Source organism: Staurois parvus, unplaced genomic scaffold (genome assembly GCF_062004578.1).
Source record: "Staurois parvus isolate SC_StPar_1 unplaced genomic scaffold, SC_StPar_1.0 ptg000840l, whole genome shotgun sequence".
NCBI lineage: Eukaryota > Metazoa > Chordata > Amphibia > Anura > Ranidae > Staurois > Staurois parvus.
Genome location: NW_028318636.1, coordinates 2,140,066 through 2,152,154, shown reverse-complemented (window position 1 = coordinate 2,152,154; position 12,089 = coordinate 2,140,066). Strand labels below are relative to the sequence as shown.

General features: G+C 41.1%; 1 protein-coding gene across 3 annotated transcripts in view; it reads left to right on the top strand.

Moving 5' to 3' along the window:
• Window positions 1–482: 482 nt before the first annotated feature.
• The window catches only part of LOC149443666 (acyl-CoA dehydrogenase family member 11-like), a 94,419-nt gene continuing 82,812 nt past the window's right edge, over window positions 483–12,089 (top strand). The window contains exon 1 of one of the 3 annotated variants that reach the window (XM_089655463.1): window positions 483–604. In XM_089655463.1, the coding sequence (XP_089511589.1) occupies window positions 588–604 (17 nt within the window). In that variant the 5' untranslated portion in view covers window positions 483–587. Of the gene's footprint in view, window positions 616–1,298; window positions 1,886–12,089 lie in introns of those variants that run through there. The other 2 variants (XM_089655465.1, XM_089655464.1) reach the window with 2 other exon arrangements.

Genomic DNA, 12,089 nt, shown 5'->3' with positions numbered 1-12,089 from the left:
TCCTGACAGAGATATCTGCATAGTCACCTTATCAAAGTGACTGGCACAAATACAGCTGTTTTTATACAGCTGGAAAAAATGTATTTAAATTGAATTGCTTTATGTCATCGTTTATACGGGTATTTTTTTCAACATGTCCTCTTTTTCTGTATGTGTCAGATGTGAAGAACACATAGGAGGTATATATGTCCATTGAAAGATAATACACACTGATGTCACGTTACAGAGCTTCCCACACAGCACGGACTCCTCATTTCATCATTGCACCAGACATAACATTACTGTCCTGTTTTACCTCCATCATTTCCAAAGTATGTCATCACACATTATCCCCTCATTTGACGACTCACTCGCCTTCCCGCCTAACCACACATGTCGAGTGATCCATCTTCCACCAATCAGAGCGCACCAGGCTCACAAGCCTCTCCCACTACATATGTCACGTTATGGGAAAAAACATCTCCCACGCAGCCGGAAGCCTGACCGCCTGCAGCGAATCAGAGCACGTCAGAGAGCCGAGCCCGGCTCCACCTTCGACTGCTCACGTGACCTATTTTCTGTATTACGAGTTCGACTGGAGGTCTACAATGTCACCTATAAGAGGGTAACCCGAAGGTGTGGGGGTGGCGGGCTGGGCTGCTCTAGGGTTTGTGCCTAGCGTATGATGTTTGAAGTACAACGGCACCAGGAATGATTTCTTTGGCCCGTTGTGGGTGGTGTGTTATGTACAAGTGTAGGGCGAGCTTGCGGACTGCGCAGCAAGTCCTTACAGGTCAAAGGCTGGGGAGGACAAAAATGCACAACATTGTGTTGGCTGTTAATACAGTCCGTTAATTAAACTCCAGTCAGTGTTTATGAGTCCACTTATATTAATGTGTTTTCCTGCCTATTAATAATAATAAACACCCAAACAAAAAAATAATAATTATAACAATAACATTGTTTTAGGGGGTTAAGGTTATGGGTTAATTATTAATTTAATATAACAAGTATTTGATTATTTTAATGTATTTTTTTACATTTATTCAGTTATTAATATCACCCTAATAAATATAAAAAAAAGAAAAAATACTATAAATAAGAAGTAATAAAATACTAACCCTAACCTTATCGCTAATCCCTTATCCTAACAAAAAACAAAATAATAATGAATAATAATACAACAAAAAGCTGATAGAAAAACCTAGCAACAAATGATGCAATAGATTATATTTTTTTCTATTGGCTAATAAAAAAATACCAAAGCTCAAAAATTGCTCTGAAATATGCGTGAAAAATCACGCTAAAAATGCTGAAAAACGCTATGCTCGGATGTGAATGGAGCCTAATTCTTCCTGGCATAGATTTAACAAGGTGTTGGAAGCATTCCTCAGATATTTTGGTCCACGTTGACATGATAGCATCACATAGTTGCAGCAGATTTGTTGGCTGCACATCCATGATCTCCCATTCCACCACATCCCAAAGGTGCTCTATTGGATTGAGATCTGGTGGCTGTGGAGGCCATTAGAGTACAGTGAACTCATTTTCATGATCAAGAAACCAGTTTGAGATGATTTGAGCTTTGTGACATGGTGCATTGTCCTGCTGGAAGTAGCCATCAGAAGATGGGTATGCTGTAGCCATAAAGGGATGGACATGGTCAGCAACAATACTCAGGCCATGGCGTTTAAACGATCCTCAATTGGTACTAAGTATGCCAAGAAAATATCCCCCACACCATTATACCACCACCACCAGCCTGAACCATTGATACAAGGCAGGATGGAGCCATGCTTTCATGTTGTTTACACCAAATTCTGACCCTACCATCTGAATGTCGCAGCTGAAATCAAGACTCATCAGACCAGGCAATATTTTCCTAATCTTCTGTCATCCAATTTTGGTGAGTCTGTAGAACTTGTAGCTTCCGTTTCCTGTTCTTAGCTGACAAGAGTGGCACCTGGTGTGGTCTTCTGCTGCTGTAGTCCATCCGCTTCAAGGTTTGACTTGTGCGTTCAGAGATGGTATTCTGCATATCTTGGTTGTAATGAGTGGTTATTCGAGTTACTGTTGCCTTTCTATCATCTCGAACCAGTCTTCCCATTCTACTCAGACCTCTGATATCAGCAAGGCATTTTTGTCCACACAACTGTCACTCACTAGATATTTTCTCTTTTTTTGGACCATTCTCTGTAAACCCTAGAGATGGTTGTTCATGAAAATTCCAGCAGATAAGCCATTTTAATACTTAGACCAGCCCGTCTGGCACCAACAACCATGTCACGTTCAAAATCACTTTCTTCCACATTCTGATGCTGGGTTTGAACTTCAGCAAGTTGTCTTCACCATGTCTAGATGCCTAAATGCATTGAGCTGCTGCCATGTGATTGGCTGATTAGCAGTTTGTGTTACAAGCAAATGAACAGGTGTACCTAATAAAGTGGCCAGTGAGTGTACATTTCAGTTGAAAGTCCCAAATAGTTTTAGGCCTCATGCATGCTGGATGTTGTTGCTATCTTTCCTAGAGGCCCTTACTTCTACTGTGATGTTGTTTGGGCAGAAAGAACGCTTGACACTTCTAAACGCGTGTAACACACTTGGACTTTAATTTTATTGGCCAGAATAATAATTTATTCTGGCCATTGAAATGAATTAAAGCTCAAATGCTAAACGTGTTTAGCGTTTACACGCATCAAGCTTTTTTCTGCCAAAATGCTGCTGTTCCTGGACGCACTGCCAGTGTTTTTTTTTTTTTCTGCCTGTAAATGCCTCTGTGTGCACATAGGCTAACATGCAGGGGCATTTAGAGGCCAGATGCCTCTAACAGCAGTGTCCAAAACGTCCAGAGTGCACACAGCCTTATATTGCCACAACATGTAGTTAACACTTATTTAGCAGACCCTTTAAACCATAGATATACAACTGTGCATTAGCCTAGGTATACAATGTTGTGGGTCCTGCATGCATGTGGGCATAGCAGCCCATTCATTTGTTTGGTTGCTGTACTTGTGGGGAATACAAGAACTCGGTTTCACGTACCCAAGAACACACCGTGTTTTCCAGTGTGTGGGGGTGTGACGTGCATCCCCAGACCTGCTACAGCGTGAACCTAGGCTTAAAGTATATGTAAAGCCAAGCCTGTTGACACACAATGAAGTGAAAGGAAATCCCTGGAAAGTGAGGGAAACCCTCTATTGTCAGCAGAGGGAGTTTTGGCCATAAGTGCATGCCTAGAATAATTACCACCTAACCAAGAGCCTCCCCACACCCCCCTCGCTGGATGCCACCCCAAATTTTGCTGCCTGACAAACCCCCCCTTCTTTGGTTGCCAGGATGCTGGAACAGCAACCAATGACACTGTAGCCCAGCTGCCAGCAACATAGCAACCTATGATGCTGAGCATCATTGGTTGCTAGGACACAGGTCACTGGGCCATACAGCATCATTTGTTATTATGATACAGGCGGGTAACAACCAATGATGCTGTGCCTTCCAGCATCCTAGCAGCCAGCTTAGTAACACTAGGCTCAATTCTTGAAGAGTTATTTTCCTATTTAAAATCTGAGATAAAATACCTCAAAGCATTTTTTGCAATTCACAAAAACATGCTACTAAAAGCAAGAGCTATTTAATCAAAATATGCAGTATTTATCTCATTATACCATTCAGTATCTTATCTCATGAGGTGATATCCAGTGTAATGGATACAGTGGAGGAGGATTAGAACCCCTGTCAGTTTTAGCTAATAAAGAGGTAAAATGATTTAAACTGCATAAATATGCCAACTCACTAAGTCAGAAAAAAGGTGACTGGAATACCAGTTAAAGGGAAGCTGCTTCCACAGGGCACAGGTGGTGTACCAAAAACAACTAAGTTAAATTTAAATAGATACAAAATATCTTTATAAATGTCAAATGCTGAATGAAAATGGTATAAAAAATAATAAACATATATAAATACCCTTCTTCCACCAATAAAAAAGACAATGTTGTCATTGGGAAGATGTCCCTTCACTTCCTGTTACATAGCAAAAAGAGGAAGGAGAGGAAATCCCTACAAATTAAGGGAATCCGTTGGGAGAAATCAAAACCAGTGTCCCCACTGGAGGATTTCCTTTCTATTATTTTTCTGGGGACAACCCAACATTTGGGATTTTCTTTTACTTTAAATTTCAGTGATAACAGTAAACTGGACAAATAGGGTGAATCTCCCTAACGAGAACAGAGAGCAATAAAAACCTGACATGGGTTCCCTCTCCACTCTATCCAACACTATAAAAAAAACTTTTGTCTTTAGTTATACTTTAAGTAAATCAAACCCAATCATTCTGTGTTTTTCCATATTTCGATCTCTATGCACTGCTGTTGAGAAACTGATTCAAAAAGGCAGAGACTACTCCAAATTGGCTATTATATTTTTAAATTCCTTAAATACCACATGCCTGGACCACTATTTATTTAAGTCATGCCTTTATTTATTTTCATTAGTGAATTGATTTTAATGCCATTTTGTGAGGTATTTACCAAACGTTTTTGCTTTTTCAGATACAGGGGTTAGACAAAAAATGGAAACACTACATGATTTGCAGGTGTGAAAGTAGTGACATATTTTCCGTTGAAAGCGAAAGTGATGTAAAATTCTTTTGCTTCTGTTGTGTGATGAGACACCTAGCTAACAAGTGAGAAGCCTCACCTTCATCATTTAATGCATGTGCTGCTAGTGATACAGAGTCATGTCCGCTTACTGAGCTTCAAAGAGGGCAGATTGCTGGTACCCAATTAGCTGGTGCCTCTGTGACTGAAGTTGCCAATCTATCTGCCGTATCGCGAAGTACAGCATCAAAGGTTATGACGGCATATACAGTTTCCGGGAGAACTTTGATAAGCATAAGCGCGGTCAACTGGCTGAAAGAGACAAAAGGATATTGTGCAGAATTGTGACACGGAACAAGAAAACAACTGCTGCAAAAATGATTGCAGAGCTCAATCTCAGTCCCATGAAGACTGAGAATAAACTCTGCAGTCACTTTTGCACCAGTTTTCTTATTCTGGGTCACAATCCTGCACAATGTCCTTTTTGTTTCTTTTGGTCAGTTGACAATGTTGACTGCGGTTATGCATATCAGACAATGTCTTTTTTCTGGAAACTGTATGTCGGCTTAACCTTGATGCCAGCGAAGTGGGTACCAACAGTTTGTTCTGTTTGAAGCTCAGTGAACTCTGACCTGACTGCATAATACTAGCAGTGCATGCAGTGAATGACGAGGTGTCACTAGGTGTGTCATCACACAGCAGAAGCAAAAGAATAAATACAATAAAGAATGTAGCGCTACTCCTTCAGGTACATACACACATATATATAATAAATTAATAAGTGATGTGTGATCTCAAAATTACACCAAATTAAATAGAATAAAATAAATGTGATAGTGATGTCAATTAAAATTCATTGGTGCCCATTATTCATTAAATCTACAAAGTAAAATCAAATAACTCAAAACATGTGAAAAAACATTTATTTATATATATATATATATATATATATATATATAATTCTGTGAATATAAAATCACACGTGCCTCTCGTGTAGTGAAGAAACCACAATATAGCAATACGTAAAACAGTGCTCTCAAAGTCCAATAAATGCTGATAGTGACCAAAGAAAACACGTGCTTCCAATGACTACTGATGGTGACCATAAATTAACAGGAACTCGTGTAGATCTTTGGATGCATGTGAATATGACAATCCGACCACCATCTGGATAAGCCTCTCACCTCATCACTTCGACCCTTGCGGATCAAAGCGCTTATGTGGATCCCCCTCACGGATCCTCCAAGATAGCTATTACTCCAAATGTTGCTCCTTGTCGCACCCAAATCTCTCAGAAATTAATATTCCACTAATGGCTCCTCTCCAGGTAAGTTGCAGCATCAATCTCTCAAATGAGACATAAAATAGATCCTCCCATAGTGCAGTATATTTTATTTATGAAGTAGGGACAGATAACAAACTTTCTCACTCATGTGGCAGCCAATTCAAAACCTCATGCTTTCGGATGAGGGCATGTATGTATGGGTGTACAGCTGGGTGTACAGGTGTACCAAGATGGCCGCCACTCCGGAAATACGTCACCACGTCAAGCCGACGCGTTGCGTCACAATGTCATGTGACTTCCTCAGGGCTCACACCTGTACACCCAGCTGTACACCCATACATACATGCCCTCATCCGAAAGCATGAGGTTTTGAATTGGCTGCCACGTGAGTGAGAGAGCTTTTTGTTATCTGTCCCTACTTCATAAATAAAATATACTGCACTATGGGAGGATCTATTTTATGTCTCATTGAGAGATTGATGCTGCAACTTACCTGGAGAGGAGCCATTGGTGGAATATTAATTTCTGAGAGATTTGGGTGCGACAAGGAGCAACATTTGGAGTAATAGCTATCTTGGAGGATCCGTGAGGGGGATCCACATAAGCGTTTTGATCCGCAAGGGTCGAAGTGATGAGGTGAGAGGCTTATCCAGATGGTGGTCGGATTGTCATATTCACATGCACCCAAAGATCTACACGAGTTCCTGTTAATTTATGGTCACCAACAGTAGTCATTGGAAGCACGTGTTTTCTTTGGTCACTATCAGCATTTATTGGACTTTGAGAGCACTGTTTTATGTATTGCTATATTGTGTTTTTTTTCACTACACGAGAGGCACGTGTGATTTTATATTCACAGAATTTATATATATATATATATATATATATATATATATAAATGTTTTTTCACATGTTTTGAGTTACTTGATTTTACTTTGTAGATTTAATGAATAATGGGCACCAATGAATTTTAATTGACATCACTATCACATTTATTTTATTCTATTTAATTTGGTGTAATTTTGAGGTCACACATCACTTATTAATTTATTATATCTACAGTTGTGACCAAAATTATTCAACCCCCACTGAAATTGAGTGTTTTGGCCAGTTTGACATTGCTTTTGATCATTCAGTCATCTTGCTTACATTTACATTAAAGAGGCACTTGTAGGTCAGACAAATATAACATAACAGTTATAATGAAATAACCACAAATGTCTTTTCTGTGCTCACAGCATTATCAGTTTTATTCAACCCCCAAGTGACATTCAATCTTAGTACTTAGTACAGCATCCTTTTACAGTTATAACAGCTTTTAAACGTGAAGCATAGCTTGACACAAGTGTCTTGCAGCGATCTACGGGTATCTTCGCCCATTCTTCATGGGCAAAGGCCTCCAGTTCAGTCACATTCTTAGGCTTGCGCACTGCAACTGCTTTCTTTAAGTCCCACCAGAGGTTCTCAATCGGATTTAAGTCTGGTGACTGCGATGGCCACTCCAAAATGTTCCAGCCTTTCCTCTGCAACCATGCTCTAGTGGACTTGGAGGTATGCTTGGGATCATTGTCCTGTTGAAAGGTCCAACGTCTCCCAAGCCTCAGGTGTGTGACGGACTGCATCACGTTTCCATCCAATATCTCCTGGTACTGAAGAGAATTCATGGTACCTTGCACACGCTGAAGCTTCCCTGTACCTGCAGAAGCAAAACAGCCCCAAAGCATGATTGACCCTCCACCATGCTTCACAGTAGGCAAGGTGTTCTTTTCATCATAGGCCTTGTTCTTCCTCCTCCAAACATAGCGTTGATCCATGGGCCCAAACAGTTCTAATTTTGTTTCATCAGTCCACAGAACACTATCCCACAACTTTTGTGGTTTGTCCACATGGCTTTTGGCATACTGCAGTCGACTCTTCTTATTCTTTGGAGACAGCAAGGGGGTACGCCTGGGAGTTCTGGCACGGAGGCCTTCATTACGCAGTGTGCGTCTTATTGTCTGGGCTGAAACTTCTGTACCCACATCTGACAAATCTTTTCTCAGTTCCTCAGCAGTCACACGGGGACTTCTCTCCACTCTACGCTTCAGGTAGCGCACAGCAGTCGAAGTCAGCATCTTCTTTCTGCCACGACCAGGTAGCGTTTCAACAGTGCCCTTTGCCTTGAATTTGCGAATGATGCTTCCTAAGGTGTCTCTTGGTATGTTTAACATCTTTGCAATCTTCTTATAGCCATTGCCCTTCCTGTGAAGAGAAATCACCTCTTCTCTTGTCTTCCTGGACCATTCTCTTGCCTTCACCATGTTTGTAACCACACCAGTAAATGTCTAGAAGGAGCTGAGTATCACAGTCATTTTAAAGCTGCCTAATTGGTGCTTATTATGCTTGATTGCTGCTCGGTGACATCCACAGGTGTTTTCAATACCTGATGGAAAGCACCTGTATGAACCTCTGTTCTTCAGAGTGGTAGTCTTTAAGGGGTTGAATAATTGTGGCAATGAAGAAACCACATAAGAACCATTTACTACTGTATTACATAAACAATTGATGTCATTTTAGTTGCATTTGGGTAGTTACAACGTCCTTGTAGGATTTGATTCTGAATACAATTCCAAATGTACACTATAGTCCCTAAACCCCTTTACAGCATTGGGGGTTGAATAATTTTGGTCACAACTGTATATGTGTGTATGTACCTGAAGGAGTAGCGCTACATTCTTTATTGTATTTATTTATCACAATCACTGGTATATGATTTAATGTTAGCAGCTTCTCCTGGTGTTTTTTGTACAGTTAAAACACTTGGGAGCACAGGAGGTTCACACCACTAAGGAAGCAAAGGAATGTTACAACACTTCAGCTTTCAACACAAAACATGTTGTTCTTTCACACCTGCAAATCATGTAGTGTTTCCATTTCTTTGTCTAATCCAAGGCTTGATAAAAATGCTTTGAATCTAGGAGCCAGTTTTTTTAAATTGGCTGCCTGGCTCCTGAACTACATGTCCGAGGCATCAGGCAATAGGAATTGCTCACACCTGGTGCCAAACAAAAAAATATTTTTTTAGATTCTGTTTAAAATTTAGAAAATAAGTATTTTTTTTTTCTCCTTCACTGATGTGCACTAATAGGAGGCACTGTCTGGCACCCACTGAAGATGTTCTGTTACCCAAGACAAACCTGTGTTTCTCTCTTAGTGGGGGGTGGATAAAATGAACTGAAGCTATAGCCAGCTGCCCCACACAGCAGTTCACTCACCGTCTAAATCTGGTGCCCGCAACTGCAGTCCCAGCACCCAGCTGTCAAACTGGGAAGGAGATGTCGGAGGTGGGCAGGCAGGCAGTGAGATCAAGCAAGGGGAAGCCCTCAGTCAGAATGGTAGGCACACCGCGCTCATCACAGTCCCGCCCAGCAGAGGAAGGCGCCAATTCCCACAAACGAGCTCTGTATCCCACTCCAGCAGGCCGCAAATCCGCAGGACTCAAATCCGATGGCCTCAATTACCGGAAAGCCTGGTCACTGCACCCGCGGAGGGGCGCCACATGGGTTAGACCAAATCCAGATCACTTCTACAGTGTAACCCAGGCACCTGGATGCAATTTCCAGTGGCCATGGTGACCTGGCGCCTGGGATTTGTCGAACCCTGGTCTGATCCTTGTGAATACCTCATAAGGCGATGGTGAAGTGACATTTTCAGCATCATGTGATAATTGTAAAAAATGTGTCACTTGATTCAGTTATCTCATGAGATATCCTTTAGTGAATTGAGTTCACTGTCCTGTGTAGGTTTGATTCACTTAGTAGATATAGGCTGTTCATTTTGAAAGGGAATTTTCCCTTAGCTTAGAAAATGGGGTGAAATTTCCCTTTCACAAAGCAATAATTCTGAGTATAGAAACGATTTACAGTTACAGGAAAACATTACAAGACATAGAGTACTACAAATATGTATACCTACACTCATGCAAACACTATCATTCCAAGAAAATGAACATTGACAATTGTTTGTATTCACTAGGTCTACATTAAAAAGCCAAACAGGTTCTGTTATAGCTTGTCCATGATTTCTATAGCAAACAGGACTCCAGGCATTTCAAGTGATTGCAGGAAAAGGGTGGTCTTGGTGGTATTGGGATGCTTTTATGTCCACAAACTCTAGATGGTAGGCTAATACTATAGTTCAGATATGTAAAAAGGTCAGGATGTTGGTGACTCTTTTTAACCCTATGCTAACACACTTGGATAGGACAAATGTTGGATAAGACCTTCTTCAAAACAATTGGAATACCTAAAAAATGTGTACTTTCTTGGTCAACAGTTTGTACTACCCACATATACCTATATACTGTGTGTGTGTGTGTATATAATATATATATATATATATATATATATATATATATATATATATATACACACACAAACACACACACACTCTGTATTGCCAAAAGTATTGGGACACCCCTCCAAATCATTAGATTCAGATGTTCCAATCACCTCCATGACCACAGGTGTGTAAAATCAAGCACCTAGGCATGCAGACTGCTTCTACAAACATTTGTGAAAGAATGGGTCACTCTCATATGCTCAGTGAATTCAAGCGTGGTACCGTGATAGGTTGCCACCTGTGCAATAAGTCCATCCGTGAAATTTCCTTGCCACTAAATATTCCATGGTCAACTGTTAGTGGAAATATAACAAAGTGGAAGCAACTGGCTATAACAGCAACTCGGCCACAAAGAGGTAGGCCACGTAAAATGACAGAGCGGGGTCAGCACATGCTGACGTGCACAGAAGTCACCAACTGTCTGCAGAGTCAATAGCTAAAGACCTCCAAACTTCTTGTGGTCTTCAGATTAGCACAACAACAGTGCGTAGAGAGCTTCATGGAATGGGTTTCCATGGCCGAGCAGCTGCATCCAAGCCTTACATCAGCAAGTGCAATGCAAAGCGGCGGATGCAGTGGTGTAAAGCACGCCGCCACTGGACTCTAGAGCAGTGGAGACAGGTTCTCTAGAGTGATGAATCACGCTTTTCTGGCAATCCTAAAGACATGGCTGGGTTTGGAGGTTGCTATGAAAACGGTACTTGCATGACTGTATTGTGCCAAGTGTACAGTTTGGTGGAGGGGGGATTATGGTGTGAGGTTGTTTTTTCAGGGGTTGGGCTTGGTCCCTTAGTTCCAGTGAAGGGAACCCTTAAGGTGTCCACATACCAAGACATTTTGGACAATTTCGTGCTCCCAACTTTGTGAGAACAGTTTGGGGATGGCCTCTTCCTGTCCCAACATGACTGCACACCGGTGCACAAAGCAAGGTCCAAAAACACATGGATAAGTGAGTTTGGGGTGGAGGAACTTGACTGGCCTGCACAGAGTCCTGACCTCAACCCGATAGAACACCTTTGGGATGAATTAGAGTAGTCAGTGGCTGATCTCATGAATGCACTTTTGGAAGAATGGTTAAACATTCCCATAGACCCACTTCTAAACCTTGTGGACAGCCTTCCCAGAAGAGTTGAAGCTGTTCTAGTTGCAAAGGGTGGGCCTACTCAATATTGAACCCTACGGACTAAGACTGGTATGCCATTAAAGTTCCTGTGTGTGTAAAGGCAGGCGTCCCAATTCTTTTGGCAATATAGTGTGTATATATAATATATACAGTGGAAAAAATAATTATTTAATCCCATGAAGATTTTGTCAGTAAGCCCACTTACAAAGAAATGAAGGATGTATAATGTTTATCATAGGTGTATTTTATTGATAGAGACAGAATATCAACCAAAAATGTAGGAAAAACACATGATACAAATGTTATAAATTGAGTTGCAGTTTAGTGAGTAAAATAAGTATTTGCTCCTCATGGAAAACATGACTCAGTACTTGTAGCTGGTTACCAGGTTTTCATACATCTCAGGAGTGATTTTGGATTATGGCCTGTACCTTTTGGCAGAAAAACAGCCCCAAAGCATAATGTTTCCTCCTCCATGCTTGACTGTAGGGATAGTGTTCTTAGGGTTATAGTCAGCATTTTTCTTCCCTCAAACACGGCCAGTCATTTGGATGCCAAAGAGCTCAATTTTGGTTTCATATGACCACAGCACTTTCTCCCAATCCTTCTCTGAATCATTTAGATGTTCGTTGGCAAACTTCAGATGGTCCTGTACATGTGCCTTCTTGGGGAGTGGGACCTTGCAGGAGCTGCAGGATTTTAATCTATGGCAGCGTATTGTGTTACC